Source organism: Vanessa cardui, chromosome 18 (assembly GCF_905220365.1).
Source record: "Vanessa cardui chromosome 18, ilVanCard2.1, whole genome shotgun sequence".
NCBI classification, from domain to species: domain Eukaryota; kingdom Metazoa; phylum Arthropoda; class Insecta; order Lepidoptera; family Nymphalidae; genus Vanessa; species Vanessa cardui.
Window position 1 is genome coordinate 208,375 of NC_061140.1, and position 22,979 is coordinate 231,353.

General features: G+C 33.3%; 2 protein-coding genes across 2 annotated transcripts in view; both read left to right on the plus strand.

The window, feature by feature from the left end:
* LOC124537230 (protein prickle-like) overlaps positions 1 to 22,979 on the plus strand; it is a 321,460-nt gene that overhangs the window by 73,701 nt on the left and 224,780 nt on the right. The window lies entirely within an intron of this gene.
* Positions 20,624 to 22,873, plus strand: LOC124537236 (general odorant-binding protein 2-like). Its single transcript, XM_047114009.1, has 3 exons — positions 20,624 to 20,932; positions 21,518 to 21,698; positions 22,582 to 22,873. Exons 1-3 carry the CDS (start codon positions 20,798 to 20,800, stop codon positions 22,758 to 22,760), a joined length of 495 nt encoding a protein of 164 aa, XP_046969965.1. The 5' UTR covers positions 20,624 to 20,797; the 3' UTR covers positions 22,761 to 22,873.

The following is a 22,979-nucleotide window of genomic DNA, read 5'->3' on the forward strand; positions in this document are numbered from 1 at the left end:
TGAGATGGCCCCGTGGTTAGAACGCGTGCATCTTAACCGATGATTGCGGGTTCAAACCCAGGCAAGTACCACTATATATATGTGCTTAATTTGTATTTATAATTTAGCTCGGCGATGAAGGAAAACATCGTGAGGAAACCTGCATGTGTCTTATTTCATCGAAATTCTGCCACATGTGCATTCCACCAATCCGCATTGGAACAGCGTGGTGGACTATGTTTCAAGCCCTCTCCTTAATGGAAGAGGAGGCCTTATCCCAGCTGTGGGAAATTTGCAGGCTGTTACTATGTGCAAAGCAAAGTTGAATTGCTGGCAAGTAACACCAGAAACATATGTAGTTGTGTACAGTTCGGTCACAGTATTTATTCCACGTATTAAGCCAAACATTAAAACGCTCGCTTCGATTATCTACGAAAATCAAAAGTTTTTGCTCACAGACAAACAGATTTGCAATTCAATAAGTTAATGACGACATTCTTGACTCATGTGCGTTTTTGCTGACACATCAATTGACTACAAAACCTCGGTGAGTTGTCGTATATGGATCGAACTAGTTACATCGGGAGGAATTGCTGTTAAAAGACAAACTCGCAGCTTCAAGGCTTTTTCACACGTTTTACTAATCCACTTATTTTTTTGTATATTTGGTATTTGGGACCAATTTCATTAAGTAATTATACTGAATATATCACAAGTTCTAACAACTGAGAATAAAATCATAGCATATTAGTTTTGAATGTCAGTTACGGATTTGGAAACTATTTTATTATGCACCACTTATATATATAAAAATAAAACACCAGCAGCAATTTAAATTATTTGAAAATTTAGAATGTTATATTTATAATTTCGTATTATATTATATTCGTATAATATTGTAATAAATTAATAATAAATTATCGCCTGCTGAGAAAAGGGATACTTCCCTCTTTAGGATTGCTCGTATTTGAACCCGCAATCATAACTACAGATCGATATGCTCTACCACTGGGTCACGTAAGCTAATGTTTTATTAAATACAAATTTTAATTTTAATTTAATAGAATGTATTATTGAATTAAATTTAAAAAAATCTATTGTTATAAAATAAATAATTGTCAATAAACGGTAAACAAGTGAGTTTACAGGACCTCTGATAGAACGGACGCGGCTGGTGTTTACCGTGTTGCTCGATACGCACTTCAGAAATAAAAATTCGAAACTCACCTCAGAACACGATAATTAAATATCAGAATACAATATAGAACTTAGAGATTCTAAATGTCATACTAAAACAAATGAAAAATTTGTATTTTTGTCAAAGAGCAACTTCAGTGTTTTTGAACGAAGTTCTTTTACGCAGCTTCTAGTATAGTGAACTGTGAAAAATCGTTATAACCTCCTCCTTTTTGAAGTCGGTTCAAAAAGAACACAATACCCCTTCCATTCACCCTCTCCCTCTCATTCTATCTGTCTCTTTCTATTGTATACGGTTTTATATAATACTATTTAATACTTTGTTGTTATTTCTTTCCAATTGCGTATTTTTAAACGTTGCTATATGGTTTATTATGTATACGGCTAAAGCAACTTCATCGCGACTGGGTGTCCCACGACAAATCTCTTTTTTATTTATCCGTTTGCATTCACTACGTATACCTGTACTGTGAGTTTCCATTTAGCATTTATCAATACACGTTATTAATTGTCACTCGACTTTACATAACATGAAGTACATGAGATAAAAAATAATAATTGCCCACGTTACATGCATTTCAATAACTGACTTAGTTTATTGTATGGCTTAGCTATTCAATTGAGTCATAATTTCAAACAGTAAAACATTGCCGTTTATTAAAGCACGCAATTAATTCAAGTAATAAAAATATATTTGTATATTTATTAAAAATATATATTGTTTATGTAACATGCTATGAAAAATAAAAATTGATCCGCTGAGTTTCTTTCGCCGGTTCTTCTCAGATCTGAGGTGTTAAATTCCGAACCGGTGGTAGATTTTTGACTGTCAATAAGAAAGTGTAATCACTTCTATTTAGAATAAACATTTTTGACTTTTGATTTTTGACTTTGACTTCGAAATTAAGGTATTCAAGTTAGTTGATTTTCAACATTTAATTAATGATATCTGAGATTGAGATCTTTGATATTTAAGAATAATACTGTCGTTGATAAATAACATCAAAATATTATGATTTATTCTGACAGAAAAAATAATTCCGACCACGGAGATATAAAGTCTTTTTTATGAATAGTCTTTATATAACGGATTTAAAATATTAGGATTGTGATGCAATTCTGAAGGAAGGTAGAAACGCACCATAAATTTGATAGGTAGTTGTGCAAACCTACCCTCGAATAGTACACTCTTAAGGTTGTTTTCAGGTTTGAAAGAAGAATGACCCAATGAAACTATGTACCTGTACATAATCGTATATCAGGTGACTCATTGTCTTCTTCATCCACCAAACGAACCTTTAGGAAAATTTATATGAACTACTAAAAAGGAAAAGTTCTAAATATATAAGGCTTATACCCAACAGTAAGACATTAAGAGGCTGTTACTCAATAACAAAAATAAATTAAACAGTTCCATTACTTCGTTTCATTTGATTTATGTGAAGTAAATGTTAAATGAAAATAAATTAGATATTTATTTAACTAACACATTAATGATTAATGTGTTTCACCGGTGCCTTTATTCATAACTCACATCTCACTAACAACTGTTGAATTTTGATGAGGTATTTTTATGTTCGTCTGGCATTTTGATTGAAATAATATAATAGTCTAATATACTCACATTAACAACCGGCTATTAATATTTTACTCAATACACATAACTCAAAGCTCAGTATTAATTATTAGCTGGCCAATCAGTGTGTACATTAACAAGACTGTTAATTTTTATTAATGAACGGATGAATAAAGGCCAAAGCTATAAACAATGGCGGTAAGGCGCACTCTTTTTCAAAATTTATTGCGCTACTACTCAATAAGTAACGCACGAAGATGAAAAATTAAGAATATTGGCGCCGTGTATCTGTATGTTATATTAGACTTGCCATAAAACTTGACTTGGTACAAGGTTGGTATTAAAATATATATCTATTGGTTGGAATATTCTTTCCCAAGAACTTTGACCATCATATTTCTGCCGATTAATACGAAATTTTAATGTATTATATATCTAAGCCTTTCTCACGAGTCTTTCCGTCTATTGGTGAAAACCGTATAAAAAACCGTTTGGCATTTTTTGAGTGTATCGTGTATAAATACTCCTGGACATTATTTTATAATAAGTAAATGTACTTTTCATAAACAGCCCCTCACTCAAACCATATTTTAAAAAAGTCTACTTCAAAAATTGGAAGGAAGGAAAAAAATCAGCTGAATTCAGAAATTCAGCTAATTTTTTTAACACAACCCGACACTATAAGGTATTATTAGGTAGGTTGCATATTTAATAAAATTATAAAAATCGAATATATAACTTTATATTTCGAAGCTAAATAAATAAAATTGCAATTTCAATAATGAGAATGCAACGAAATATTTAATACTAGTTTTATACAACAATACAATGGCAGCAATACATTGAAGATAATTTATCGAATATTCTTAATATTAATTTTAGTTAGAACACATATCGCTTATACATTTAATAAAATTAGAATATTCATAGAGGTGGGTGCAAGATTTCAAAGGTCAATGTCCTGTTTATGTCTGTAACTAAACGATTCTAAAAACTTATTCAAACTAAGTCTCGAAGACAATTCAATAGTGATAAAATATACTCAGTGTAAAATAACTAGTTTTGCCCGTAGTTTTGTCCGGTGACAAGAAAAGGTTCGTCACCTTAAGATCTAATAATGATGCTTACCGATCGAGAATGACATATTGCGACGCAATGATTTAATGCTTAGATTCAAAAGGTACTAAGAGTTTAAGACTTGATAAAGGAATGAAATTGAAAATTGACGAAGTTTTTCTTACTCTGGCTGCAATTTATACTCTTCTGTAATCTATATTCATAATTGAATGACGCTTGACTTGTCTAAACGCGATAGAGTAAAAAAAAACGCTTTCTCATTAGTTAGGACTCTCGACTCGTTAAGACAATTATAATGATGATGTAAGCGCTATGTCAGGCTTATTAAGCGCTAAAACACATTGACCACTAAGACACTAAGCACCAAGCAGTGACTCATGACATTCTTGGGGCTTAGTTTTATATTTTTCAACATTTAATATATCCTGTGAACGTATTCGTTTCCACTTTCCCAGGATAAAAGTGATATGTATGCATATTAGCCGGCGTAGGACTGGTACCTATCCTGATTTATATTTTCATAAAACTGTTCGTGACTGACTCGCCTTTGCTTGTTATATCTGTAGATATGTACATGTATTTTAGTAGGCTGATTGAATAGCCTAATGATTTGATTGGACTATCAACACTTGGCACCTAGAGATTCTTTCTTAATTGCAATCAAAAGTATCTATGTAATCAAATTAATAATGTGATAAAATATTAGCAAAACTAATATATATCTATGGTGCACTCCAAGCACGAGAGGTGAAAAGCAAAATAAACAACAGTAACATCGAATCGACGCGTTGTTATTGGTCGAGATCATGAATAATCTATGACATTCATTATGGATTCGCGAAAAATTAAAGTGTAAGTTGATTAATTGGGAATAGTGTAGATATGTTAATAAAGAACTGTGTATGGTTTATAATAAACCTGAGGCAAGAGTTCTGTTTATCTTTACGCCTTCTTCCATTACAATACGGTATAGTAGGTACAGTTATTAGCTCCGAAACTTCTCATAACAGGAGGAAGCTCTAGCCCAGCTGACTGGAACACGTGAATTCAATTCGGAATGTTTGATTTTTGTACCAAATATTCAAAGCATAATATTGTAAGAAATTACGATGTACCTACATTTTTGCAATTAACATAAATGGTATAAAAACGGCCTCAGAGACAGCTTGAGATCTTCTTCGTTATGCTGCTCTAAGCTAACGTTAGCTTGGACGAAGTCATCACTCGCTAGATTTTATAAGTTACTTAGTGTAAAAGTATTTTATGTGAAGTGATTTATGGTATGTTGTGATTAAAAAAATAAACTGTTTTGGTAAATATAGTGTTTTGCATTATAATCGACGTCCTCAATGACCGATAATTTTAAAATGTAGTATTATTTTAACAATAAAGGCTCCAATGTTATATTTTGTACCAAACATAACATTTATTTTGAAGACTAATTGAATGACTTTAAAGTATCCTCAGTCAGCCTCGTGAGCGGGCCGGGAGTGGTTTTAAATCGTATTTAGGGTCCTTTATTATTTAAAGATTTCCTGATTCAAATAAAGCACAATAATTTATGGCGCATAAATATAGATCTTTTTAGTACGCCTTGACAATAACAACAGTTATCATAAGGCTAAATTTATCCGAGTGTTTTGAAAGCTTAAAAAAATCAATAATTCATTATCGAAGAGCAATAAAAGTTGCATTCGTGTAAGGGTGCGCTCACACTGCACGTTGTTTAATGTTTATGTATCTGAGGGGACGACATTAGGGTACGAAATTATATGACAAATAAAATTATTTACGCCCTCCATTCAAACAGATGTAAAATATTTAGCGAATATTGGATAAATTCAATTTATTTATACGCTGAGTACCCTTAATACCAGTTTATGTTAAATTGTAAAAATATGTAAAATTTCTTAAAAAACAGTATTATAAAAAGACTGCTTCATTGGCATATAGTAATCATTACACGAACTTGAATTTTGTTACAATAATATGTACGTTGGTTTTGTTGTTTTCGAATTAATTCCTTTTTCAAATGTCTATAGACAAGTTTCGGTACGTACACAAGGTCAGCTCCACGGCGCCGCTGTGCGTACGAGACACGAGCCAAATGAATGAACCGAGGGGCGCTTCGGACACGGGGTTGACTGTATATGTGTCGGGTAGTTTTGATACTAGCGTACACACACATTTACTATACAAACTATTTAAACCTAATAACAAAAATTTAGCTTATAAAAGTTAAGTTCATTTAATTTATTAATTCAAATAAATGATTAATAAAATTTTTCAATCAATGTTTAAGCCACTCGTAATAATTTTAATTCAACGAAAAAAATATATTGTTACAAGTACCTTTAAGAATTTGCCTTGTTAATAAATACGATATAAAATTTCGGTATTAATAATTAATTAATCTTTTGTTAAAATAAACAATAGCATTTATTAAACTTGTAAAAGATTTCGTTTATAAACCGTAACTTTATAGTGCAGACAAAATCGCATTAATATGCAAAGTTTCATTCAAAGAGCTTAAAAGCTATTATTGCGAATATAAACACGTTCTTTTTTTAAATTCATTGATCAAGGATCAAGACCGTTAGGAATGTTATAGGAGTTTTACGAGCACCCGACTGCACGCGCAAGGTTAGGTTAGTTCGCAACGTGGCCGCCGAGACGCGCCACCTCCGCGTCGCGCGGGTTAAATAATATTCCAAATTCAAATTATTAAAATTACAGATACAAACAAAATATGTGTTCTAAGTTTAAACGGTGAAACGTCAAGTGTTCGCGGACTTTATTGTGATTTGTTTGAAATAAATAATTTTGGCGGTTGTGACAAATTAATAAATTCATGTGTAATTAAATTCTTCGGTTATTTACTACATTTATAATTATCATTTATATTGTTTTAATTTTTAATCAAAATTATACTTAAATTGTTAAAAAACATGCCTAATATTATATTATTTATTTGATATTTCAGTGTAATTACGTAATTCTAGTACATGTTTATCTTAAAACTAGATTTTTAAAATTCTATCAACACGGTTAAACATCTATTTTCGCGAAAGTAAGAAGATTAGTCTTTTCTCGGCGCTTGCATCTAATTCTTATATTTACGTCCTTATGTCTGAGCAGATAAGAGTGTGATTCGAGTGATTTGACAGATGTAAGGGATGCAGAGTGTTTACAAACAGCGGTGCATCGATTTCACATAAACTGGCACTACCGTGTATGGGGTGCGCTATCGTGATCGCGATAGCGGGCTGCTTATAATATTTAAAAAGTTTTATCAATTTGCCTTCTTAAGTGGTGTGATCATTGATTTTTAATAAATAATGTATATATTTAAAAACCTTAAAACTTTTAGCGCTCAATAGTAGTTTTAAGACAAGTTTTATTCTTATTTATTAATGCCTAAACAGGACCACACAGTGAATTTTACAAACTTTAATTATATTGTGTCTAATATAATATGTGCTCCGAGACAGGTTTAAGTGTGTGAAGATGCATGCATGTTTTTTTTCTTAAAATTTATAACCAGATTATTTTGATGAATATTACATCCGGTTGATTTTAAATTTAGAATTATTTCGCTATTTTGTATAGCGTTAATGATATCGTCTATCATTCCCACTGTGTCCTCCGTCTCACTCACACAGGCGCAGCCGGCGCCGTGTGGAGCGGACTTTACTATGACTCACGTTGCAGACAGTGGTTGCACTGAAAATTTTAACTTGAACTTTGAACTTTATATATAGTTGATTAAGGTTGAAAATTCACGATTTTTCAATGGCAGTCCAGGGGTATTTCCTTACCGATTCGTTCTAGTAATTAATTATTATTAAAGATTTATTAGTATGTATTTGTTTTCGTTAATAAAATTCATTTTTGGCAAAGTAATTTAAAGTATATTATATAGTATTATCGATATTTGGAGATATACAAAATTGCGGAGAGAATACAATGAATACTGTTTGTATTTTTCGAGTAGGGACTGTTGTACTTTATATATACTAGCCGTATTCAGAAATGAAGGCGCGCCCCTCCATGTAATTAATACTATTGGTGTGCATAAGTGTGTGTGACGTTCGTGCTTACAAGATGTCTCAGTGTGCGTGAGATGACTTAGAGTCAGCTATAAAGTCAGCAGAAAAAAACACAAATAAATTACAGATATTAATTTTATTTAATAAAAAATACTTAATTAATCGTGACGAGAGACAATCATGAGTGAATTGTTCCACAGTGAGGTGTTAAAAATATATATAATGGCGATAACACTCTTGTTGTCGATTGTTTGTAACGAGTAAAGATCGGCAAATATATGCAAATGTATGTTTTTAATTTTATCCGCACGAAAACGGATTAGGGGATCACACCCCTGCGTCCATCAATTAACCTGAATTGAACTGAATTCAGTAAGGAATTCGACTTAATATACATTGACACGGTATTCTTTTGGACATATGTATTGTAAAATGATTTTTTTCTTCTCACGATGTTCAGAGACTACGAGACAAAGCCGATCGATTGAAACATAACACTATGAGAACTTTTAGATGACTTCTTGCCAAATTACTACATCGTCAGAATTATAAAATAAAATACAAATTAATAAAATTCAGTAACCATTTTAGTGAAAAGAACATGATCACCAAGCCAAAGTGTATGTCTTCGCTTGAAATTAAAATATCCCTTAATTTTAGTATTTCAATTTTAATTTACTAAAGCGGCTGAAAGATATTCTGTTTGTATATTTTCTATAATTATTATATATATTTATTGTTTATATTTATTGTTCGGTGGCGCAGTCTTGGCAAAACGAACGAAACCTCAAAACATGTCTAAATATTTAATGCCTGTTGGCTATAGTATATATACTTTTACATAAATCCCATGTTTGACGATGGAAGAATTGCTTGAGATTTCTGAACAATCACCGTCCTTTAGACATTTTTCTCTGCCTAATATACTCCTTCTACATTATAATCTATTTCACGAAATAACCATTTTTTGGGATAATTTCCCTTCCCTATCCAAGTGCACAAAGCTGGCACTGGATGCTAGTTTAAGTATGCAACAATGGAAAAATAAAGAGCGACGTCGACACAAAGTAATGCGGGGCTTTTAAGAGAACATTTGCAGGACAATTACTGCATCCACTGGAGTGCTGCCTCGCTTGCTTCCCTCCAGCTCTTTACTCTGTGTCAGAGTTGCGACGGCGTTGGGAGTTTTTGGGGCACTTTTTCTCTATTAAAAAGTCTATTTCAAAAGTTTATATTTTAGTCGTTATATATATTTAACTGCCTTTTTTTCCTATCACATACGGGATCTATCAAGTCGATGTGGTGTGCCTGCCAGATTATTTACGCCCCTTTTATAACGAAAATGTTAAAGTTTTGATTCAGGGAATATTATCAAGCAGTATGTTACAAAATCTAGATATCTTAGATGCTCATTAAGCATCAATCAGAATCAATATTCACTTTTGGTCCTGGTGGTTTGTGCATGATTCTATCCTACTTGGATGTAAAATTGATTATTTCGTCATGTAAGGAAGTTTTAAATATTTCATCCATTTCAAATTTGCACCTATACCAAATGATATAAAATTTAAGATTATATGCTGTACGAGTACTTAACATGGTTTAAATAATTTCATAATCAAAAGCACAAAAACAATTGATGTAAATATCTAGTATAGATCTAGTATTATTGTAAATATCTAGTATCTTGGTGGTAGAGCTTGGTGCAAGCCTGTCTGGGTCGGCCAAATAACAGTACTCAGTATTGTTGTGTTCCGGTTTGAAGGGTGAGTGAGCCAGTGTAACTACAGGGACAATGGACATAACATCTTAGTTCCCAAGGTTGGTGGCGGATTGACGACGTAAGGAATAGTTAACATTTTTTACAGCGACCACTTACCATCAGGTGGCCTATATGCTCGCCCGCTAACCTATACCATAAAAAATAGATCCTACGACCTACTGTTTAATTACGTATAAAATTTCTTTTGAACATAATCTTTCTAATTAGTAACCATTCTCTAGTCTCAGTAGCGTCTCGATTATCTATTGTATTCTAGTTGCGGTAAATCACTCTCACGGTGAGGGCTGAGGGCCGACTCCCTCCGATAACTACTCGAACTCCAATCGTATCTCGTATAAAATACAAATCCATTGTCTACGGACAATGAATCAGTGGGTTTCAGTATTCACATATACTTTTTTATACATAATGATTTTTAGATACTGAAATTTAGTTTTATAGACGCTTGTCTAGACTCTTGCGGAATATTGCAGAGCCCGTCTGGGTAGATACGACCTACTCACATATATTCGCCAAGTCTTACATTATTATATTTTGTAGCCCCATATATGTATATATGTAAATATTATGATCCCCTGCCCAAAGGTTGCCTGGAAGAGATCGCTAGCGATAAGGCCGCCTGTTGCACCTCATACAACTTTTGTGTAGCAAAATGTAATTTCTTGTTTAAGTTTAAATTTTGGTGCAATAAAGAATAAATATTTTTGTGTTCATGTTTAAAGGGTGAGTGATAAATGTACAAAGAAAATAATATCTTAGTTCCCAAAGTTGATGCAGTAACATTCAGCGTGTCTCAAAATGGTATAATATGTAGGTAACCATTATGGTACAATATAATTCAACGTAACGTAGCGACAGCAATGCGTGCCCGAGCCATATTACTTTATTTTATTTATTTATATTTTATCAAGTAACAACGACTCATTTTGTTAGTAACAATAAAAAATAATTTCCTTGGTTAGTATTTTAATTATTTTTCTATGCCACTTGAAATGGCACAGCAATGGTTGACATATACACAATCCAGTCTATTAGAGATCATACCTAAGATGCTGTTGGTGCTACCCCGTAGTCTTTGTACTAAAGAGGCACATCTTGTACGCACGGTAGCAAAGATACAGTAGACTTGCGCCGTTGCGAACATACCCGACGCACTACAGAAACGTGGCAACCCCAGCAGTAACCTAAGTGCGTCATGTATTGAACCCAAAGAGTATGTATATAATATAATGATAACTAATTATTATTCGATTATAATAATTATTAAAGTGTCTAGATATCAAAGTTCAATTCATTATAACTATAATCATTTATTATTCGTATGATGTAATAATTTTTTTATCAGACATTCACACCACAAAATTGAATATAGACAGTGAAACAGACAATTGTACAATTATGGCGCAGGAACAAGAATATCAAAAAACGCTATTATTTCGTGTCATAGACAAATACGTTAGTGTACTTCTATTATCGAGGGGTGAGGCCTTAGAACAAGGAGTAGTACAGTAGTGGCATGTGTCAAGAATATAAACTACATCTATTCTCTATTCCAACCATTAAAGAAGTCAAACAGCATTTGCCTTCAAATTGACACTATACCATTGATCGAAAGCTTGATTAATGTAGGATATTCACTATGGATTTGCTGAAAATCGGCGTTTTGAAAGTCGACGGAACTGTTACCCAAAATTTGTTAGTAAAATGAAAGTGGACGAAGGTAGTGAAATGTAATATGTTTTTAGAAAATAATAATAATTCGTAATTTTATAACGCATTTTTATTCCATATTTAACTGTAATGACATAACAATAATACGTTGCTAAGGAACTATTCTAAAGGATATGACAAAATGTAATAGTGTTGTATTATAAATATAGATAAAATGTTAATTATGTACTCTTAGTAGTGCACAATATAGTTGAGTTATTAGGAAATCACTTGAAGTACGTAAATCTAAAGATTTTTTATCTTTGTTCGCACTTCCATTGAAAGAAAGCCTTTCTCTACCCTATATGTACATATTTTTGTTACCCCTTCTGTTCTTCTCATTGTTCTGAGGTCGTACCTACGGCGTTGCGCCACACGCCACCGTTTCGAGTGAAATTGATCAAATAAATTATTATTACATCACTAGAATTACAAATATTGTATCGCCTTGGGACACTCGAGTGTTCTACGAATACAAAATAGTAATTTTGTAAATGTTTCGTTCGTAAAATTTGTATAATTGAGTTGACTTAAACTTTACTAATATTTAGTGATTACATTAAATTAATTTAAATTGTATAACTGTACGTAACATAAAATTGTCTTGTCAGACTATCAATACTACGAGTTATATATAAGGCTAGTTTAGTAGGCCGCAGATCCTGAAGTCCTGAGTTGGAACCTTTAATGAGTTGTTGTTTTTTTTTTGTAGAACAGAACAAATCAGGGAGCTCACAGGTACACTCGTGCACTGTAATATAATAATCGATTATTGTAAGAAAGTCCGTCGCCAAAATCGTTTGGAGGATCAACACTGGAGATAAGCAGGTTAACTGTGAAGAGTGACATTATTTAGCGCAGCACTTCCTATTACATACTTGTTAATGTTTTTGAAACAAACTTCTATATTACAATTTATGGCACAAATAATAAATCTATCTATATATATATATATATATATATATATATATATATATATATATATATATATATATATATATATATATATATATAGATTATAAGTCTATAATTATAAGTCTATAATTAGGTGATGAACCGTATAATTCGTTACATTTTGTACTCATTATAAGTATTATAATTGTTTTAAACTTGATATTTATGTTTTGTTAATTACTGAGGACACTTTACACCTAAAACGATGATGAACAACACGGACAAGTGTCGGCGAACTAAAACAATGAAGAGGGACGCTGAAGGGCCGGTAATCGCGTTAACGACATCGATGTTGCTCGCAAATTATACTATATTTTTTTATTTTTTATAAATGGCCAGTGCATAGATATAAAAGTAAGTTTCAATAGACATGACATTTTCTATTTAAAAAAAATTTCGAACTCTCCTAGCATGTTCAATAATACTGCTTAAAACAATCGTTGTATCATTGTACTGACTGGCTATATCGTCTTTTTTATATTAAATAATCTAATATTCAATACATTTGCAACACAGTAAAGCGATTACCGAAGAAGCGTGTTTTGAAATTGATCAGATCTAAATGTTAAGAACGGGTGCGACCCTCACCTTACGACGAACGTTCAATTTAACATTTAATTAAATTTAAAATAACAATTTTAGTGACCATTTAATATTGTAATATATTTTTATAATATGCTGCATATTATTCTTACGATATAATTGTATTAAGTATATTGCAGGAGCCAGGATAAGTGATAATACAAGATACGAACTATTCTTTTTAAGACTTAATTATTATTTGACACTAACCCATTCCCAAATTAACCCAGTTATAATTAAAAATTAATAGTAACAATTTGTGTAATGACACGCGTGAGAAATGTGCATACATTGTTTGGTTTACATCTAGCGTTTCGTAACGACACCAATGTAGGACGAACGTGGATAGATTATTAATAAGAAATAGCAGACATCTTCTTTAGTTTAATATGAAATTATTTAATTATTTGTCTTAATTTAGCAACAATAGTTGAATCTATGTTATTAAGGCACACGCACCAATGCTTACACAACCGTAGTCACTGGTTTTGCAAAATATATAAATGATCCACCGTCAATGCGCTGTCAATTACAGGAATGAAATTATACTAAGTGCCCAAAATAATTTGAACCCATCTTTCATTATTTAACTGCACTTTAATGACGTAATAGGCGTCCAATGAGCGTTCATGTTGAGGAAAAATTAGTGTATTTAGTATTACCTACCAACGTATTAGAAGTTATAATATAGTGTTCAGAATAATTGTCTTGAATTCTTCTTTTATTTTATTAGTTGTCTTTAAAGTGTTGTATGAGGCCTACTACATTGAAAAGTAATTAGTACTTTTTATTCTTTTGTGTTATAATACTTATCAACCTGAGTCTGTGGTACACTGTGAATACCCTACACCTTACTGTATCGTAAGGGGCTTAAGATTTATGACCTCAGACGTTCCCGAACTAGCCCTATTATGAATGAATTCCATAACTTCCCACCTACTCATTCATATGATGAGCGAAAGAGACGAATGTATACCCAGCAGCTCGCCCTCAATCAGAACAGTCATTTAAAGGGGAATAGCAATAACGCTATTTTCCGAAGGGTGCTAAACGCATTTCCACGGATTGACGTGAGATATTTAAAAGTGTTCTCGATATAGACTTAAATGTAAACGAATAAGGTTTAATTTTCAGTGATTCGGAATCAACAAGCGTTTGTATTTCCTAATCTCCTATGATTTGTCTAAACTCCTTATACTCCTTTAAATAAGGGTGGTTTTCGGATATGCGTTTTGAGTTAGAAATACGTCAGCTGTAGACAGATCGTCTGGCTAAGGTGCTATAAATCATTGTTCGTAAATTTAATAAGAGTTGTAAATGAGAGAGATTTGAAGAATGAGTTTGTTGAGAGGCTGCGATCCCTTCGATGTGATGTATTACAGGGTGTGAGGCGGCTTAATGAGAATATTTAAGTTGTACTCATAAGTTTTCTCCGATTAAAGATCGAAGAAACAACTTTTTGTATGGCAAATAAATAACTTATAGAAAAATCAAAACTTTGGTAAAAACACATATTAAACAGGTGATATTAATGTTTTTAATTTCTGGTGATGATAGTAACTATCACGTTCGATGTGTCTGTTATGACAAATAAGTGAAGTGAAGTGATCAAAAATGGCGGAGCACTGGTCGTGGCTGACGGGAGCGAGCCCGGGCGGCGAGGCTGCGGAGTACACTTACAGCCCGCCAACGCGACCCAGCCGGCCGCCACACCGACCGCTCGTCAAAGTGGCCACCAGCGCGCACTTGCACACTATAGCCAGGTAAGCACTGAAACGTCAAGTCATGCAGTCACTGAAGCGTCGAAACCGTTAAACAGATAATGGGATGCTCTTTGCTTAAATCGCACTCAATTTAATAAGGTAATCTTAAATAATAAAGGGACGTCGCTTTGATACCATTGAATGCTAAATTCTCTGTTTTCTTATTTGTTCGAAAGTACTGTTCGAAATTGGAAAATGATTACGGCAATATAATTCAAAGATAAGGTTTAAGCGTTATCTATTTTAATCGATATACATTACCTTTGGTTATGAATATGATAATATTATATGGCTATGTAATAAATAGAAAAGCTCACAAGGGATACACAAATCTTTGTCTTAAGGTCCCATGAAGGTTGTCAAGGGATCTGGGTATATTTAGTGGCTGGTGAAGATCTTGTACATATGCATTGTATATACATATCATTTTTATTAAGCTATTGATAGAAGAGTTTCGCATAAATCGTGACGGACAAAACATATTGTTTATTTTTATTAGTCATGCAGAACATGCATATCCTTTAGAATTCAAAGCGTTATTTTCATGAAAAATTGTGAAACGCCCAACAGGGAATATTTCACGCATAAATTATTTTGAAATGTTGCTACAATTTTAGACCTTATGTCATCGCATTAAGATATATGAAAACCTTTCTTTAAAACCATTAATATACTTGTTTTTCTCAGTCAGAAGAATTGCTGAACAATACGTTTAGAGTTGTTTTACTTCTACTTCTTTCTTAATAGGGTTTTTTTTGCCTTAAATTAACAAAGAACGTGCTTTTCTTGCAAGTTATTCTTGTCCAATTTACATTTTCACTTGGTTGTCGAGCAAATTTAATGGTTTTGTGAGTTTGCACGTGTTTGTATAGTTCGGAAATGCAACCGTAGACTCGGTTGACAGTTTGATGAATGAATGCAGTATCCGGGGAAATCATTAAACTTACCCAAAACCGCAAAGGACGCAATAACAAGTATAACTGATTGATTTTGTTTTTGAGGCAAAAAGTTGTACGTTTTGGTGAGAGCCATTTGATAAAATAATTTATTAGTGTTTTAATGTAATACAATATGTATCCTTAATAAGAAATGAAAATATATTATAATATTAAATTATATAATATGAATTCTTAGTAATCCTCGATGTGTACATAGAGAGATAATATCTCTTACACTGTTATTAAGTCCACTAAATATTAATAACAAGTTAGCCAATTGACCAATGAGTTAATTCTTAGGTCCTATATATAATAATCTCCTATGTAGTTAGTTAATGTAATTTGAGAATAACCGCTATGGCTGAAATCAGTTACGAGTTAACTTGGTTTCGTGCAGGTTTTTGTGCAAACCCGTCTGGGTAGGTACCACTCACTCAACTGTTATTGTATTGGTTTTTGCTCACCCTTCTGGTTTGAAGGGGAAGTCAGCCAGTGTACTAGGCCATACCATGTTTGTTACCAAGGTTGGTGACGCATTGGCGATGTAAGGAATAGTCAATACTTCTGACAACGCCATTTTCCATGGGGATTGGTGACCGTTTACCATCAGGTAGCTTATTTGCTCTACCTTTCAATATCATAAAAAGAGCACATTACTACATAACTGGGCTTTGTCCGCCTCTATTCTGCTCTTGGAGAAGTTTGAAGGTCGTTTTGGTTAAATGACGCTCCTGTAATGTATTAGGTGGTGCATATGTTCATGAAGCTGCTACCCACCATTTAATAAACAGTATATTATATACCACAAGTAACATGTTCGCCATAAATATACGAACAAGTTATCCTTATAAAACATTATTCTTTCGAACATCATTACATTGTTTGTTTATCATAAAATTGAAAGGTAAATCACGGCGCGTATCACACGAGGCGGGATAAAGACAATGAGCAAACGTGTGTTGCCATCCCCCATTCCCGTCACGTAGTGTTGCCAGGGGAGAAATAAATATTTTCTTCTAAAATCGCGATCTATTTATATGTAAATTTTTATATTTTTCCTTAAGATACGGCCGCGTATGTTTGTCGCGTTCGGTTTTATTGTTTTCGATATAATCGTGAGCTCAGGTGTGTCATTGGCTTTATATTAGAATACGGAAATTGGAATCAGAATATATTTTTGCTTATATGAAGGAACTCGTAATATGAATCACATAGGTAATATTCTCAAGTAATGATACACAGATATGGGTTCTGTATATAATGTGTAATAAGTCTGCTGTTTGTACATATGTACAGCACTCACTGTCCCTACAGTTAGCCGAAAAAATTATAAACATAGTCATAAAACTGCCAGTCGCTATGTTACCTGAACTGACTGTACATATTTTCGAAAGAAAAGGTGAGAATCATTGTATGGACACGAGGAGGAAAGATAAACTAATTGCGCTTGGTTTCCGAATTCGCAAAGTTAATATATCCTGCCTGGGGCACGGTATTCGTTTCTATAAGGTTACACAGCAATAATAAAATAAAAATCCGCAGAAATTTTTAACTTTGCCGTTTAGTAAATTCAAATCGTTTGTAAAAAATACATTGATAGAAAAAGCATATTATTCGATACAAGATTTTATAGATGATAAAAAAGCGTGGAGTTAATACCTGTTGACTTCCAAGCAGGATACATTAATTGAAATAATTGTATTTAATTAACATGACGTTGTATTTTTTAAATATTAAAAAAGAGTAACTACTGAGTTTCTTGCCGGTTCTTCTCGGTAGAATCTACTTTCCGAACCGGTGGTAGCTTCACTTAATTGTAAAATGACGATTCAAAAGTGCTTATAAAAGCCTACTTGAATAAAATTTATTTTGATTTTGATTTTTAACCTGATAAGATAACATTTTTAAAGCCCTAAAAAAACATTAATAAATAAGGAATGTTACTCAATACAAGATTATATTAAAGATACGAAGAGTGTTTATTGGGTATTTATTGACTTCTAAGAAGTATATATAAAAAAAGTTGTCTACTAACATACTCTACAATTATAATGACGGATAAGAGTAACTACTGAGTTGTCGGCTTCGAACAAGAATCTACTTTAAATTTAAAGCTTACTTTAAATTTAATTCAACTTGATGATTCAAAAGTGGTTGCATGAACCTAAAAAAAATTGATTTTGATTTTGACGAGTTTATATACATTTCAAAATAATCGTTATATTACTTTATACGTCGTAACTTCTTTCATTTTTCTTGACCCTAAGCGTGTCGCTGTCACAACCTGGGTCATTACAGCTTGACGAATCGTTCGCTCCCTCACGTTGATGATTGATTATTAAACTTGCTGAAAAGATACGTCATATTTACGTGAACTGCCAACGGAATTATACTTTCAATTTCATGATACGTATTAATTGATCATCTGAGTGGCGCGTAATCCTGGCTAACAACAGCCATTAAACGTGGATTACACGTAACAAACGATAATAAATAGTTAAATATTATTAATTCAAGTCAAAATAATTTGACTATAAAGCTTCTACCGATTCAAAACGTAGGATCAAATTTCATAGTTACTCTCATTTTATGCGCTGATTTATGTGCTTAATTTGTCTTTATAATTCATCTCGTGCTCAGCGGTGAAGGAAAACATCGTGAGGAAACCTGCATGTGACAAATTTCATAGAAATTCTGCTACATGTGTATTCCACCAACCCGCATTGGAACAGCGTGGTGGAATATGTTCCAAAACCTTCTCCTTAAAGGGAGAGGAGGCCTTTAGCCCAGCAGTGGGAATTTACAGGCTGTTGTTTTTTTTTTTTTTTTTTTTATGGAATAGGTGGCAAACGAGCAGGAGGCTCACCTGATGGAAAGTGACTACCACCGCCCATGGACATCTGCAACACCAGGGGGCTTGCAGGTGCGTTGCCGGCCTTTGAGAAAGGAGTAGGCTCTTTTCTTGAAGGTTCCCATGTCGTATCGGTTCGGAAAAACCGCCGGCGACAGCTGGTTCCACAGAGTGGTTGTGCGAGGCAGAAAATGTCTAAGAAATCGCGCTGTTGTGGATTTTCGGACATCAAGATGGTGCGGGTGAAACTTAGAATTTTGACGAGATGTCCGAAGGTGAAATTCAGCAGCCGGGATTAATCCGAACTTATAACAATCCGAATCCGATTGTTGTTGTTGTTGTATGATAGTGTTCCTACTGAGTTTCTTACCGGTGCTGGCAGGTAAAGTTCTACAAGTCTATACATTCAACCTAACTTTTTACAATACCTTTTAAAAATATTTCACTAGATCCGATTTTAATGACAAATATTTTTATTACTATAATATAGGTATAATACCAATATTATAAATGCGAAAGTACCTGTTTGTATCTATCTGTTGCTCTTTCGCTGACCAACTCCACCGTTATTAATGAAATTAGATAGAAAGCAAGCTGTTCTAGCTTGCTAGCTAGCTCACAAAGGCCTACTCTTGGCATTTGTCTAACAATTGAACCTTAAAAGCAAGCGACACCAATATATTTTATGCATCTCTACTTACTTAAGAGTAGTGTTTAGAATAAAATAGTTTTAATGGATAGGTATTAGAACGCACTAAGCGCCTATTCTGTATTCGCGGCACGTAACGAATTGTTCAAAAATTAAAGTGCTCCTGTCCCCTCTGGTAATTTGTCAGCCATGTATCACGGCGACACTGAACGTATGGGAAGCTGATGCCTACCCAATGGACCGTAAGATGGACTACGTGAGACGAAAATTTAAAGAAGAATAAGATTTGTATTGTGATTTTCTTTGGTATTAAAAAAAAAAAGAAAATATTAAATATATTAGTAAAGCATACTATTCTATACAAGATTATGGACATGATATAAAAGCTTAAGAGTTTGAATTAGTTACCTTTTATAATCGGTAATGACTTTAATTGTATATTATAAGGTAGTTCCTAAATTCCAAATCGATAGATCTCTGTAAAGTAACAGGTTTAAATTTCTTCTCCTCGAGAGATGAAAGTTTGAAGCTTATCATCTCACTGTGCTCCAAAATAAGTAGGTAAACAAGCATGTGCCAGACAAAGTAAGGTTTCGTCATGGAAATTGGACCTAAGTGCATTTTTTTAGGGAATCGTAAATCACATTTTGCCATATGCTAAATCCATTAAACGTCAACCCACGTCGATGGATGTTTGATCGATGCTTTATTGACCAGCGTCTGTCGGTCGGCCACACACTATTCACAGACAATAGTTCACAGTACATCATTATTAAAGTCACTAGGAATAATTCGACTTTGGATTCGATCCTCGATTTTTAGAATTAGCCCTCATCAGTCATCGTCAAGTTGTATTTGAAATGAACACATTTAATTCGTCCGAAACCAAATTAATTACAAACAGAAATGAAATTTGAAGATTAATGACGTTTCATACTCGTCGACTTTAAAATTGAATATTTAATTATTTAATAAATTGTAACATCCGGATTTATAATTTGAACATATTTTTTTATAAATTGAATTAAAAAAAAGGTTTTAATTGACGTGTATTTTTATTCATTCGTTGAAATTCATTACATCTGTTATTTTAAATATTCAATTTCATTAATTTAATTAAAAAATATATGAATTTAAACAAAATTTTACAATATAGAAAATTATAATATTTTATGGTTCTAAAACATAGTTAGTATAAGCCTCGTTTTCACTCGCTTCAGGTAGTCATTTCACAGTTTCCCAATTTAGTTATATAGTGTAAAAACATCATCAAGGAACATGTTATCTAACACAAAAATAATAATACAAAACTGACCATTATCTTGAGATCACCAAAGAGAACAAACGCTCGCCAGCTTCACAATGAAGATGTTGATTAGCATGTCGGCGCTTACGTAATTGACCTTTAAACAACGTACAATATGACTTGCTGGATTACATTAGTCGTAGGCTGCAATTACGGGCAGCGACGACGGATATCATCACTTTACAAATAAACCAGAATTATTTAAACCATCGACCGTGTGACAATCATCTTTCATCCATTATAATAACGTCCACTCAAATCGGCGATCAGAGATGACGAGCTAATAACATAGAATATTAAATTAAAAAAATTATCCCAAGATATAATGAACAGGATTCGTCGTGGAAACCATTACGCGCGGAGATCAGAAATCAGTCGGTAGAATGGGATCGCCTTTGTTTTTCGTTGCGTGCGTTGTTATTCTGGCTGCCGTGCCGAAGTCCGTGAAAAGTACGGCTGAGGTGATGAGCCACGTCACTGCTCATTTTGGCAAATCTCTAGAGGAATGCCGTGAAGAGGTATATTGTATATTTATAACATTTTCTTTTGTATTTTTGCTTCCAAAAAGACAATAGACCAAATCTATGAAAAGTGTTAATAATCCGTCCAGGCTATTTTAATTATATATTGTAAATTCGTTTTTGTTTTTCTTACGAATATAGCAGTTGTCATTTTTATTTTCATTTATTATGAAACTGACTTTAGTGATGATCATTTGACCAATCGAATTGTCTTCAAATTCACTCAAATTTATCGACTTGTGACTTTTTACTTTTTTTTTTGATAAAAAAAAAACAGAAACACCGCGTTGTGATATTAATGCTGTTTTCTTCGTTGTTCCACTGGGAGCTGAAGATAATATCTATAAATGATTAGAAATAAAAAATATAAGATGGATCAAACCCAAGCAGAAATAATTAATAAAAAATGGTTACAGTTGTACACTGGCTTTTTGCAAGCCCGACTGGGTAGATCAGAATTACATATAAGCCGCAAAACAATATAAAAAATAATTAACTTTGTTGTGTTTGCGTTAGTTGGACGAGTGAGTCAATGTAAAAAAATAAAAAACATGGTCTATTTTATTCATTTTAAAATTATAGTCGGGTCTCACTGCGGAAGTTTTGGAGGAGTTCCAACACTTCTGGAGCGAAGACTTCGAGGTCATCCACCGGGAGCTGGGCTGTGCGCTCATCTGCATGTCCAACAAGTTTTCCCTCATGCAGGACGATGCCAGGATGCATCACGTCAATATGCATGACTATGTCAAGAGTTTTCCACAAGGTTTGTTATTGAGCACTCTTGTTTAAATATATAACTTAAATTATCAGTTCAATTCTGACATTTCTTGATCACAATATTGTGCCATTAATTCATAACAATTAATAGATCAGTAGTATAATGACGACCTAGCGATGACGATGATGAAATAGCTAAGAGTCTTGGTCTTATTAGATCCTGCTTCCTTGGGCTATTGTCGGCACCACTCTTTAGTTAATTTATAGCTTTAATGTGTTTGTATTTAATGTAAAAAATAACAGTTATATTCAAAACCCATATCGCTAGATTATTCATAATTATCTCAATAAAATTCCTTAAAAAAAAAACATTAAATTGTATATTAATGTGAAAAAAATTATTATGTTTTAAAATGCCCTGTTGAAAATATGACATATTGACGTAACGAGACTGATAAAGAAAGCATAAACCCACTATTATTTTATAATTATTTAACATGCCTTACAACAACAGCCTGTAAATTCCCACTGCTGGGCTAAAGGCCTCCTCTCCCTTTGAGGAGAAGGTTTTTGGAACATATTCCACCACGCTGTTCCAATGCGGGTTGGTGGAATACACATGTGGCAGAATTTCTATGAAATTTGTCACATGCAGGTTTCCTCACGATGTTTTCCTTCACCGCTGAGCACGAGATGAATTATAAAGACAAATTAAGCACATGAATCAGCGGTGCTTGCCTGGGTTTGAACCTGCAATCATCGGTTAAGATGCTCGCGTTCTGACCACTGGGCCATCTCGACTCGCCTTAAAAGTCATAACATGCCTTAACATGCCTTAAAAGTCGCAAAACGAATTTAAATAAAAATACAAAATTCGGTCTAATATATTGACGAAAGTAATTTCTTAACAATACCTTGGGCGTTTACAGGCGAACTGCTTTCTGCAAAAATGGTAGCAATGATCCACAGCTGTGAAAAACAGTACGATGATATAACAGACGATTGCAATCGCGTCGTTAAAGTGGCAGCGTGCTTCAAAGAGAGCTGCAAGAAAGAAGGCATCGCGCCAGAAGTCGCCATGATAGAAGCTGTGATGGAACAATACTAACTTGATATGGAGAACGGTTTTAGGACTCCCAACGAATAAATGCGAGCCAGGACAACGATACCCCTAGCCAGTAATATATCAGCATATGACTTTTAATAAATGTTATAATATGAGTTGTTTTATTGAATACTTTAATCTCCGTCCCAGCTTCGTACAAGTAGAATGATCTTCATACTGTAAGACAAACAGACAAAGTAAAACTTAGCTAAGCTTGTTTTT